The sequence below is a fragment of the Patella vulgata genome, chromosome 6 (genome assembly GCF_932274485.2).
Source record: "Patella vulgata chromosome 6, xgPatVulg1.2, whole genome shotgun sequence".
Classification (NCBI taxonomy): domain Eukaryota; kingdom Metazoa; phylum Mollusca; class Gastropoda; family Patellidae; genus Patella; species Patella vulgata.
This window is the reverse complement of record NC_065884.2, coordinates 39,167,923-39,180,767: the sequence shown is the minus strand read 5'-3', so window position 1 is coordinate 39,180,767 and position 12,845 is coordinate 39,167,923. Positions and strand designations below refer to the sequence as shown.

General features: G+C 33.9%; 1 protein-coding gene across 7 annotated transcripts in view; it reads left to right on the top strand.

The window, feature by feature from the left end:
• Positions 1-12,175, top strand: part of LOC126825405 (myosin light chain kinase, smooth muscle) — a 103,720-nt gene extending 91,545 nt beyond the window's left edge. For all 7 annotated transcript variants that reach the window (XM_050555070.2, XM_050555069.2, XM_050555068.2 and 4 more), the window contains 5 exons: positions 7,251-7,450; positions 7,988-8,140; positions 8,670-8,715; positions 11,228-11,314; positions 11,765-12,175. In XM_050555070.2, coding sequence (XP_050411027.1) covers positions 7,251-7,450; positions 7,988-8,140; positions 8,670-8,715; positions 11,228-11,314; positions 11,765-11,818 — 540 coding nt within the window. In that variant the 3' untranslated portion in view covers positions 11,819-12,175. The remainder of the gene's footprint in view (positions 1-7,250; positions 7,451-7,987; positions 8,141-8,669; positions 8,716-11,227; positions 11,315-11,764) is intronic.
• Positions 12,176-12,845: the final 670 nt, after the last annotated feature.

Below are 12,845 nucleotides of genomic sequence, written 5' to 3'. Positions count from 1 at the left end.
ACACCCCAACGCCAAAAGTTATCACACAATCTTTGTGAAATTTATATGCATTATTTAGATTAGTGCAACGGAGAAACCTATTGAATTTCAGCTATGTCCGTCTATTACGTCTAGAGTTATGGCACTTGTTTCACTTTATTGATCCTTGTGAACGCTCTAACGCCAAAAGTTATCACCCGATCTTTGTGAAAATCATGTGCATGATTTAAACTAGTGAAACGAAAAAGCCTGTTGAATTTCAGCAATTTACAATAATTACTTCTAGAGTTATTGCCCTTGTTTCACTTTGTTAAACCATGTTAATTCTCCATTCATGAAATTTATCATCCGATATTGAATTTCAGCAATTTCCGTCAATAATTTCTAGAGTTATGGCGATTGTGAACGCTTGAATGACAAAAGTGATCATGTGATCTGTATGAAAATTTATATGCATTATTTAAATTAGTAAAACGAAAAAAAGCCTGTTAAATTTCAACAATTTCTGTAGATTACTTCCAGAGTTGATACCCTTGTTTCAGTTTGTAGAACCTTGTAAAGCCTCAAACGACAAAATTTATAATCTGATCTGTATGGAACTGTCTTGTAAAGGCCCCCAATTACCTACAAAGGAATAAATATGCGACAACCCTTGTCGACCGCTTGGACGATTTAGCTGTGGGCGTATGTTTTGTTGCCTGGCAACCTATCTTTTTTCAAGGGACTGCTTTCAGACTTTTTGTATGGAGTACCATCATAAACATCATTTGGATTAAATGTTTCGGGTCTGTATGGAAAATTGTAAATACTGCATCACAATTTCCTTGAAACTGCTTTTGGTTTTCAGCAATTTTTTATAATGAATACACATTGTTATCATTTGTATTACTTCTTAATTCAATTCTTGAAACTTTGTGTCAGGAAGCATATAGATGCACTGACAATTAAACATTGAACATTTTGACTGAGTTTTCCAGTAAAATAAATTGTTATAAATTTTATTAAATATTTATTCACACTCAACACATTGTTTAATCTTATCCAGCTGAATGATTGATTGGAAAATATGATGTGTTTCAAATGGTACTCCATAGAAATGAATTTGTCTCACAAAAATTATATCTTGGTGTCAAACCCTCAACATGATTATTTTTCTAACATAAATGAATAATAATCTATCCAAAATTTAGAAACAAGCCTTTTTGCTAACATTTACCAACACTTGACAACGGCAGCCATGACAGCTTAGATTTTCACATTTCAGTTTTCATCAATTTACGGTCCATATGAATAATGTTGATAGATGTGACAGTTCTTGCAAATGGAGCGCAATAGTCTATAATATTACGATTTACCACCTGATGTAAGGATAATTGTGATAATATAAGTCAAAAAGTATTTACTGCATTTTTATTTATCTTTCTGAGTTCATGCATGACTTATTTTTTTAATATTATCAAATCCCGTAAATGACACCTCATTTGTATTTAGATATGAATTAATCGTATTCCGCAGTTGTTTAAATTAAAAAATTAAAAATATGTATTTAAAATTAACACTTTGCTCATTGATTTAAGCATAAGGTCAAGGACATTCCAGATATTTGGACACGAAAGCTACCTACGAACCATTGTTTACTTTTATACAACGGCGAAATGTGTTATTACTAATGGGAATACGACATAATTGTATGTATGGTGATGTAAATGAAACCTTTGCATATCGATTCAAGCGTTGTCAGTTTAAAGATTATCCGCATCACTCGTCTAAAGATATGATGGGTCATTTTCAAGATTGAAAAAGAAAATGGCGGATCCCAACCCGTGGTAGCAAGGACGTGGAAATCTCACACTACAAGGAAATAGGAAAGCAACTCGCAAATTTAAGATTCGACTACTGTATTACATAGATCAGAGTATAAATAGAGAGATAATAGCTGTCCCCAAGTTTTATCGTTTTGTCTGAAGGTGTAACCGCGATTGGGCAAGAAAGTGATGAAACTAAAATTTTCGTTTACGCGATAACACGCGGATGTACGAATTAAAGGGGTATTGACAGTGAAATAGTGTATTGTGAGTAATAGAGTTTATTTTGGACGTTTGTATCCAAGGGCCACTATTCTGTGTTGGGAAATAATATCTTCAGCCTTGTTGGTGTTGAGACTACTATGCACACAAGATGGTGTCACTTTACCTTGCCCTTAAGGTCATGAGACGAAAAAGTAATTTTCAGCGATTTCCGATAATTACTGCCAGAGTTATGGTCCTTGATCACTTTGAACAATCTTGTTGACGCTCTGCGTAGACTTCAATTTAAATTCGGTATTTGTGGCTTTGCATTAAATCTTTTAGAAAGCTATCTTGTGGGTAGAAATCAGTGTATTTTAGTTAATTGTAAATCGTCGTCTGAATCTGTTTTGTCATCTGGGGTTCCCCAAGGTTCTGTTCTTGGTCCGATTTTATTTACCCTCTATACGTCACCATTAGGTGATATTGTCAGAAAATATGGTCTCGGCTTTTATTTGTATGGCGATGATACTCAATTATATATTTCATTTACACCTAATTGTCCTTCTTTCAATTTATCAAAATTGCAACTTGAGAACTGTATTAGTGAAATTAGAAAATGGATGTCAAAGAACTTTCTAAAATTGAATGATGATAAAACCGAATATTTGTTATTAGGCTAAAGGCATCAATTAAGTAAATTTGCACATGATAACCCCCCTGTTGTAATTGGTAATTGTGATATATTTTTTTATCTTATGCTGCTCGTAATATTGGCGCAATCTTTGATAGTTTTATGCTTATGAGAGCTCAAGTAAATAATATTTGTAAATTGTGCTATTTTAATATCAGACATATAGGTAAAATACGTAAATGTGTAACTGTAGAGGTGACTAAGTCACTTGTTAATTCTCTGGTCACTTCTCGATTAGATAACTTTAATTCACTTTTAGTTGGTTTACCTTTAAAGCTTATAGATAAATTACAAAAAGTACAGAATACTGCAGCTAGACTTGCTACTTTAAAGATACATTATGGGAGATAAGATAAAGAGATGGCAGTTTTCGCTATAATAGTTAAAAACTAGATAGTGTAAAGGTAATTTGCTGAAAATTTCAGTCAAATTGGTCCACTATGAGCCAGAAAGAAGCGGGTCATCATTAATTTTTGCATAGTCTCGGTCATCATTACTAAAATCATTAATATAAACAGCATAGTCTCGATTATCCACTTTTTTTTATTTGATTATCAATGGCCGTTAGCGGCATATAGGAATCTAATCCAGCCAACATCGAAGGCTAGCCTTGACATCGAGAGTTTATTATGGCCTGGATAAGTTAATTAATGTCTAATTGATAATTTAGATAACATTTCAGGCCTAAAGAAAGACTTGTAATAAGCAGATTTTGCTCTTGCATAATGCATGTTTAACTAAGAAATGTGACCACATAACTCCTGTTTTATATAATTTACACTGGTTACCTGTTAAATATCGAATTGATTTTAAGGTTTTATTACTTACTTTTAAATGTTTAAATAATTTAGCTCCTGTTTACCTCTCAGATCTTTTAGAATTTTATGCACCTGGCCGAACATTACGAACATCAGATAAACTACTTTTAAAGTCCAAAATGTTTAACTAGTCTCTTATGGTCAGCGCTCTTTTAGTTGTCAAGCACCTGTTTTATGGAATAATCTACCATTTAGTTTAAGACGTTGTACATCTCTATATTCTTTTAAAAAACAACTTAAAACACATTTATTTAATCAGGCTTTTAACTGACTCTGTATACAATCGTAAACATGTCCATAATCTTGTTGTTTATTTATGATTACATTATCACTTTGTAAAGTGCCCCTGAACATGTTATATGAAAGGGCGCACCATATATATGCTGTAATAATAATAATAATAAAAGTTAATATCCGATTGACTTTGAATTTATACACAGTGTTTAAGGTCATGAGACGAAGAAGTCTATTGATTTTCAGAGATTTCGGATAATTACTGCCAGAGTTAAGGCCCTTGATCACTTCAAAAAATCTAGTGGACGTTCTAGAGGCCAAAGTTAATATCCGATTTACATTAAATATATACACAGTATTTAAGGTCATGAGACGAAGAAGCCTATTGATTTTCAGTAATTTCCGATAATTACTGCCAGAGTTATGGGCCTTGATCACTTCAAAATATCCTGTGGATGCTCTAGAGGCTAAACATAATATCCGATTGACTTTAAATTTATACACAGTGTTTAAGGTCAAAAGACAAAGGGGCCTATTGATTTTCAGCATTTTCGGATAATTACTGCCAGAGTTATGGCCCTTGATCACTTCAAAAAAACTTATGGCCGCTTTAGAGGCTAACGCTAATATCCGATTCACTTTAAATTTATACGCAGTGTTTGAGGTCATGAGACGAAGAATCCTATTGATTTTCAACAATTTCCGATAATTACTGCCAAAGTTATAGCCCTTGATCGCTTTGAAAAATCTTGTGACGCTCTAGAGGCTTATGTTATCATCCGATTGACTTCAGATGAGACGAACAAGTATATTGATTTTGAAACAAACCAAACAAATTCTAATGGTTTTCTGATAATTACTTCATGAGTTGTTACTCTTAATCAGATTTTAGTGTATGATAAATGTTTCATTACTGAAAAAAGTAAAAAATATGCGACAACTCTTGTTGACTGCCCGGACGATTTAGCTACTGTGGGCGTATGTTTCGTTGCCTGGCAACCTATCTTTTGAAAATCTGTAAAAATAAAAAAATTAATAGAGCATTTTCCAAAATTTAACGATTTTTCATCTTTCTTTTTTTTCGATTTTTAGTCCCTTTTTTCTCCTATTCCAGTTATTTCAAAGTCCTATCAAATGTCTTCATGCACAAGACTACCGAAGGTACTCTCGATAGAGAAAGTTTAAGAAAGAAAATTCGCTGGGGCAGTTTTCGAGATACAGGCGTCCAAAGAGACCCCAAATCGGAAAATACTTGATTTTGGGCGTGTCATATTTTGCTTCCCGATCACGATATCTGTATGAATTGGGTATCATACAATAGTCCACTCATCGGGCCATTCGACAATATTTTAGTTGTTTCAATACGTTACTATCCGACGGAGAAATCGCTTTTTTCCCCCAAAAGCACCCATTTTCCGCGTGTGGTTTTTTTTTTTTTTTTTTTTTTTTAAATATTGCACAATATATCGACTACTTCCGGTTTACGAATCGTTGTTGAAATTGCTTTATGTTCCAGGAGTTTCAGAAACATCTATTGAATCTTTCTAAAAAAAAATATAAGGGTTATAAAATGGACAGAAAATTAAAATAAAAATCGAAAAATAAAGGGCGATAACTCTGAACGAAACTTATATTACTGGAATCGGGTGGGCTTCAGGTATCCAAAAATGTAGGTCAAATTTGAAAATTTTGAAAAATAACAAAAATTGTCTCGTAAACAACGTGTTTTCAAATTTCGAACGATAAAAGCCATAGATGAATGTTCGAAATTGAAAAAATGCGAGATAGCCATTGTCTCGGAAAAGATTCGAGGTTTCTTAAAATGGCATTTGTTTGAAAATAGGTAAAGAATTGGCTAAACCACTGCCGATTTTTAATTTCTGGCCACCGTTCAAAATTCGGCCACTTCCTGTCTGCGCAGAAGTTTCAAATATAGTTTATCAAGTAACCACCACATGATTTCTTGATAGAAAGTTTAGTCCCAGATCGATATCTGTTTTCAATCATGAAGAAATATGCTCCCACGATAAATAATAATAACTAGACCGGCAAGCAGCACTGAACCGGCTTTCAGGAATCAGACAGGAAGAGTGTCATACAAAACCCCATTCATCTAGCTACCAAACGATACTTTAGTTGTTTTGATCCGATCACACCCGATGGTGAAATCACAATTTTCGCAAGAGCACCTATTTTTTACTGGGTTTTTTTTTTTGGGGGGGGGGGGGGGGTTCAAATATCGAATATTTTTTTCGATTACTACTGGTTTACAGATCATTGTTGGGATAGATTTAACAAGTGGAATGGGAACTTAACTTCCTGTACCATAAGTTTCAGAAACATCCATTGGGCAGTTTAAAAAAAATTAGAAGAGCATTTCCAGTAATTTAACAATTTTTCGACTTTTTATACGCCCACCTTGGAATGTGGTCGTATTTTGTCGTCGCCCCTTCCGTCCGCCCGTCTGTCGGTCCGTCCGTCGTCCACAATTTTTTGTGAACGCTTTAACGCCAAAAGTTATGGTCCGATTGTTTTAAAATTGATATATGTTGTTGATATTAGTGAGATGAAGAAGCCCATTTAATTTCAATAATTTCTGTTTATGGCCCTTGTTTTCTTATGAACGCTCTTACTCCAAAATTTATCATCCGATCTTTGTGAAATTTATATGCATTATTTAAAATAGTGAAACGACGAAACCTATTGAATTTCAGCAATTTCCGTTTATTATGTCTAGAGTTATGGCCCTTGTTTCACCTTGTGAAGGCTCTAACATCTAAAGTTATCTGCCGATCTGTATGAAATTTATATGTGTCATTTAAATTAGTAAAAAGAAGAATCCTCTTGAATTTCAGCAATCTCCGTTTATTACTTCTAGAGTTAGGAGTCTTGTTTCACTTTGTTGCACCTTGTGAGCGCTCTAACATCGGAAGTTATCTGCCGATCTGTAGGAAATTTATATGCGTCATTTAAATTAGTAAAAAGGAGAATCCTATTGAATTTCAGCAATTTCCGTGTATTATGTCTAGAGTTATGGCCCTTAAATTATCAACCAATCTGTATGAAATTCATATGCATCATTTAAATTAGTGAAATGAAGAAGTCTATTAAATGTCAGCAATTTCCGTCAATTATTTCTAGAGTTATGGCCCTTGTTTTACTTTGTTGAACCTTGCGAACGTTCGAACGACAAAAATTATCATCCGATCAGTATGAAATTTATATGCATTATTTGAATTAGTAAAACGAAAAAGCCTGTCGAATTTCAACAATTTCTGGAGATTACTTCAAGAGTTACGGCCCTTATTTTAGTTTTTAGAACCTTGTGAACCCTCAAACGACGAATATTATAATGTCATTTGTATGAAATTGTCTATTAAATTCCCCTAATTACCTACAAAAGAATAAATATGCGACAACCCTTGTCGACTGCACGGACGATTTAGCTGCTGTGGGCGTATGTTTTGTTGCCTGGCAACCTATATTCAAATATAATATTTGATTTGTTTTTCTTTTCAGCCTGAAAATATATTATGTTTATCAAGAGAAGGGAACCGGATAAAGATTATAGATTTTGGTTTGGCTAGAAAATATAATCCTAAAGAAGATCTACGAGTTCTATTTGGTACCCCTGAGTTTGTAGCACCGGAAGTTGTCAACTTTGACCCAATCAACACAGCTTCTGATATGTGGAGTGTTGGTGTCATATGTTATGTATTGTAAGTACACGAAATATTAAATTTTATCTTAAATTATGAAATAAATTAAGCTTCCTTATTGTGGAAACTGATATAACCTCTCCGTTGTACTTTTTTGTTGTATACTTTTGCATTATATTGTGAGTTTTTATATGCCCACTTTGAAATGTGGTCGTATTATGATTTCTGAGTTATTTAATGAGTTGTTACTCTTGACCAGTTTTGTTTGTTGTTTTATAACTACAAAAGAATAAATAAACGAATATGTTTGTGCACCCATTGGACGACTTGGCTGCCATGGGCGCATGTTTCTTTACCGGACAAGCTATGTTTTCAGTAGATGAATGAATACGTGCTTAGACGTACCCGGGAAATGTTATAAATACAACATACGTTATCTTATGTCATAAGGGATATATTGCCATAAAGAGATGATTTCGTTAATTTTTGTTATTATACAGCCAGTCCGCTTTCGATGTCAACATAGACGAATATGACATTCTAACGATCACGATTTAATGTTTCCTGTGTTCGATTTTATTCCTTTTATTTCTTTAGGTTGTCTGGTCTTTCGCCGTTCATGGGGGATTCGGAATCAGAAACTCTTGCCAATGTAACTTCTGCAACATGGGATTTCAATGCAGAGGAATTCGACAGCATTTCCAAGGAAGCTAAAGACTTCATTTCCAAGCTACTTATCAAGGATAAAAGGTAAGATATCCATTAATACATTTAGTAGCTAGAAATAATGTTTGGAATAAAAGAAGAGAAACATTCCCAGGTGCAGAAAATCTAAAATCTGTGACAGGTTTCTGGATAGTGTAGCCGTGGTTTTTCATCGTTGGGTTTATTCTCCGGGTTAATAGGAGACTAGTAACTAACACCCAAACTATCTTGGTCGGCGACCCGGAATCACCAACCATGAAACCCCTCCATTGGGCACTTTAAATTGTTCCTCAAAATGCTTTAGATTTGACAATACTACGCTCATGATGAAAATGAAATCACATGTACATGAGATCAGATTTACATCTTTTATAAGACACTGATTAAATGCAGATAAGTTTCTTTCCGCCAACATATCAATTGATCGTTTGAAGACCAGTTGGTATTTTTTTATGATAATTGACCCTGACCTTAGCTTTAATTGGTTTGTTAACAAATGCGTTGATATGACGATATGTGGTATTTAACTTTCTATGGTGGTCATTAATGTTTTTACCGGATCTTGTTATTACAGGAAAAGGCTATCTGCTGCCGACTGTTTAGAACATCAGTGGTTAAGGGTGGGTATTTATGATATTTCGCTATATAAATTATCGTAAACAAAGTGTCTGGGAATAACTCTTTTTTTTATAGCTATGTATATTTTTACCTATGTATGGTGTACATTGGTAAAGGAAAGGCGTGATGGTAATAATAATCTGTCTAAAGATAGAAATAAAAACTCTTGATCTATGAAAAAAGATCCACCAGACCACCTATTCATTATGAAAGCTTATTGTTTTTGTTAAGATTATTATTATTAAGCTTTCATATTGCATATGCAAATCGGATTTCTCAGAATCTAACCATAGGATTTTTCTGAAACTTTAACCTACCCACCCACCCCCGCCCCCCCCTCCCCCCCCCCCAAAAAAAAAATGGGTGGTAGCTTTTGATCAAATATATTTTCAAAACGTTTTACGAATACTATATCACCGAATTTTACGGACGAGTGTATTTGACCTACATTGCTGTAACTTTGTGACCTATTTTACTAATTCTTTTTTCTTTGAGTTCCTTGAAACATTTACTTCAAATATGCAATTTCGGATTTTCGAATTTCGAAAATACGTCTCTGTGATTTCGAACCAGAAGTTGAGGCCAACTTGACAACTTCTTTAATAGTTGCACGATTTTCATGAAATTTAATATGTAGGTAGAACATACTGATGCAACTTGGCAGATGTCATTATAAATTTTCTAAATTATCTCCCTTTGATGAAATTAAGGATCAAAAATTTAAAAAAAATCGACGAAATACAGCTCAGATTGCCTTGATTTTTTTTTATGCTGTATTAGCTAAGAAAGTACTGATGTGTACACAAAATATGAAGTCTGCCGACTGAACCGGAAGTACCACCATTGTGAAACGTTTAAAATCCATAAGGCCTTTGCAATATTTTACTTAGAGACATGGGAGTTACATTTTCTGAATCCTTGAAGGAATGCCTAAAAATCTATCGGATCAGAATTTTGATACCGGCCAACTGATGGTCACCATTTTGAACTGAATATGAGAAAAAGTGAAAAATCGATGATAACGGACATGAAAATGAAAACAATAGGCCGTAGTTTGGAGAATACGTCCCCTGTTTCCAAAATGAATTTATGGTATTTGAAAATGTCAAAATTTCGAATTTTGCCTTTGACGTTTTTCGTGCCGACAAAGTTGTTTACGAGTAAAAAATGGCATTAACTTCGCGAGTTTTTGACCGATTAATGATCATTTTTAAATATCTTTCAAGTTTTAAAATAACAAAAATGAAATGATTACAGCAATACACGTCTCAGTTATTTCCCAAATTTTTTTTTGCCCGGGTGCAATGTTACTCACTATATATACGCATAAATATCAGCATTTTCCAGCGTCGTTTCCCCTTGTCAGTGGTACAAAACGGAGGGGTTGACAAGCACAGCTGTCTAATCTTTCGGATGGGTCGATCAACTGAGGACCCGTCTATAAATTGGGGTCCACGTAAAAGATCCCTTGGCAGTTGAAATTCTATATAAGAGTAGGCCATAGTTTCCCACATAGCATTCTGTATAGCGTATGCCTGTCTTAATTAGCCCAGTAGAAGCAGAACAGCAGGACGTTAAAGCCCATTTCATATTAATAACCGTGCAATTTAGGGTTGCCTAATTTTCCAAATGATCATCACACGACCCAATTTTCTTGTTCGACATTTTCCTGCCATTTTTTAGTTATTTTCCGCCATTTTCATTTCATTTTCTCATCTGTCCCGTTTTTCAACATCTAGATCCGTATTTTAAAGGAGCTAAATCGCTAATATTTGGGACTTAGAAATTGACAATAATGGGTCGTAACGCATATAATAATGTAATGTGAATGTATATAAACTGATTTACATTCAATCGTGTCTGCTTTTACTGTAATTTCTAATCAGTTTGTTTGGCGAAATACGCCAGAAGTTTCATGTCAATGGGATCTTTAGCGTCTGGTTTTTCCTTTCTACACCGGTGGTATTTATTGCGCATGCTCTCCAGATAAGAATATAGCGTCACCATTTGACATGACTTGTGGAATATGTCTAGCCCTGTTCTTTGAGTCCGTTGTTCCAAATGGCGCTTAAACGCATTATGGTACACGATTCGTGTACCAATGGTATAATGTTTATTTTGTCTTGAATATTGGATATCAGAAGCCCATCTTTTCCCTGTAAGACCACAAGACCAATGTTGATTTGAATTGACAAATAATTCGTGTAGTCAATGTCGAAGATTTTTGATGATATTGAGTTAGAGACTTAGCTACTTTAAACTTCTGGAATGGGGAGTCAATTCGATTACAGCAATACAAGTCTCAATTATTTCCCAGATTTTTTTTTTCCGGGTGCAATGTTACTCACTATATATACGCATAAAACTTCGAGTTTTGATCGATTTTAATAATTCTTTTTCCTTGTTGAGATTCTTTATATAACCCATGACATGTGCTAGAAACTGACCGTGAATATGAAAGCTTTCATATCTGCATAGCAGATCTAGTCTGTATTTATTTTCTTTCTCTTACAGAGATCACTAAAACGAGAAGGCCATTTACCAGAGAGGTCCCTATCTACTAAGAGATTAAGAAAGTTTGTATATCGTCGAAAATGGCAAGTATGTATCTAGTGGATAACTTTTAACCACAGGCACTTGAAGGGATTAAAATAAAATTTATTACTACTGCTTGACTATATATTATATATACTATAATATATAGTCAAGCAGTAGTAAGCAATTTTATTTTAATCCCTTCAAGTGCCTGTGCTTTTAACAAACTATGATAACATTCAGGAGCAGGATGGGGGTGGATCGATGGGGATTGGTTGTACCGACGGGGCGTGTATCCTTAACTGTCTGAAACAATACATGCACTTCCCCCCAGACATCAATTCTTTTCACATTGACTAGTATTTTAAACAGACGGATGTCATGCACGAGATAGTGTTTGCTCCTAGAAGATCCACTTCTCTTTTCACACTTTTGAAACCAATATCAATGCTACTTATTAATCAATTTTATTAATTCGAATTGCATTAATTCGTGTTTTATTTTATTTTATTTTAGAAAGCCATCAACGCCATGCTAGCGTTAAGAAGAATGGGTGTGACGTTGTCATAATATTTTTTTATTAGAAACTTGAACGTTTAGGACAGTGTGAATGTGAATCAGTATCATTTGTTGTTATTTCAAGAAATATATCTGAATGCAATGTAGAGCCATTGAATCAATATCATTAGTTGTTATTTCAAGAAATATATCTGAATGCAATGTAAATATTGTAAAGCCATAAGCTACCATGCAGTTGGTGGATATTACCAGATTTGTCGGCATACGCCAAAGTGTCAGCATCTGATGTGGTGTACATTAAAGAAATTACAATGTGGTTTAAAAGAAGAAAATGTTTCAACACTATGAATTTGTAATACAAAACAGAAGACAATCGCGTGTAGTTTGATAAAAATTGATTTAAAATTATTTGTTGTTGATAATATAATACATGTTAGATAATACATGTTTATTATGGTATGATAATTGACGCATGTTAGGATCGTTTGGATCAAAATTTATCTTGGCTACATTAGCTAAGCAATATTTGACGCTTCTCGGTAATCAAAACAAAAACACGATCACGTCAAACCAGGGAGGTCATTTCGGGTTAAATGGTCCTAATTGCGCGTACACGTGAAATACCATAATTCACCTCATATTCTATATGAAAAGTGATTCTACTTTGTCTTTTCATTGTAAATAATGCATGTTTTAATTATACCATCTCCATCCTATTATCGTACGGTCTTTCTCTTTTGTATATATGTTTCGTTTGCTGGTGTTTTTAGAATAACCCATGTATTATATATACTGTTCCTATGTAAATGTTTAAATCGCGGAGTTTGTAATTACACTTTTTAAAATAATTGTTGTATAATTAACTTAACGCGGTTAAAAATTCGATTTGGTTTGATGGTTTGGGAATTGAAAGACTCGGTGAATTTTGAAACTTGGCGATTTTTAATATACACGTATTTTATGAATCAGATACCTAGATCAAATTCAGTAGAATAGGACATTCTTAATTCTAGTTCCATAATTTTAAATGGGTTCATATTTAAAATTTAAATATATTTTAGCTGTAAATACATCTTCA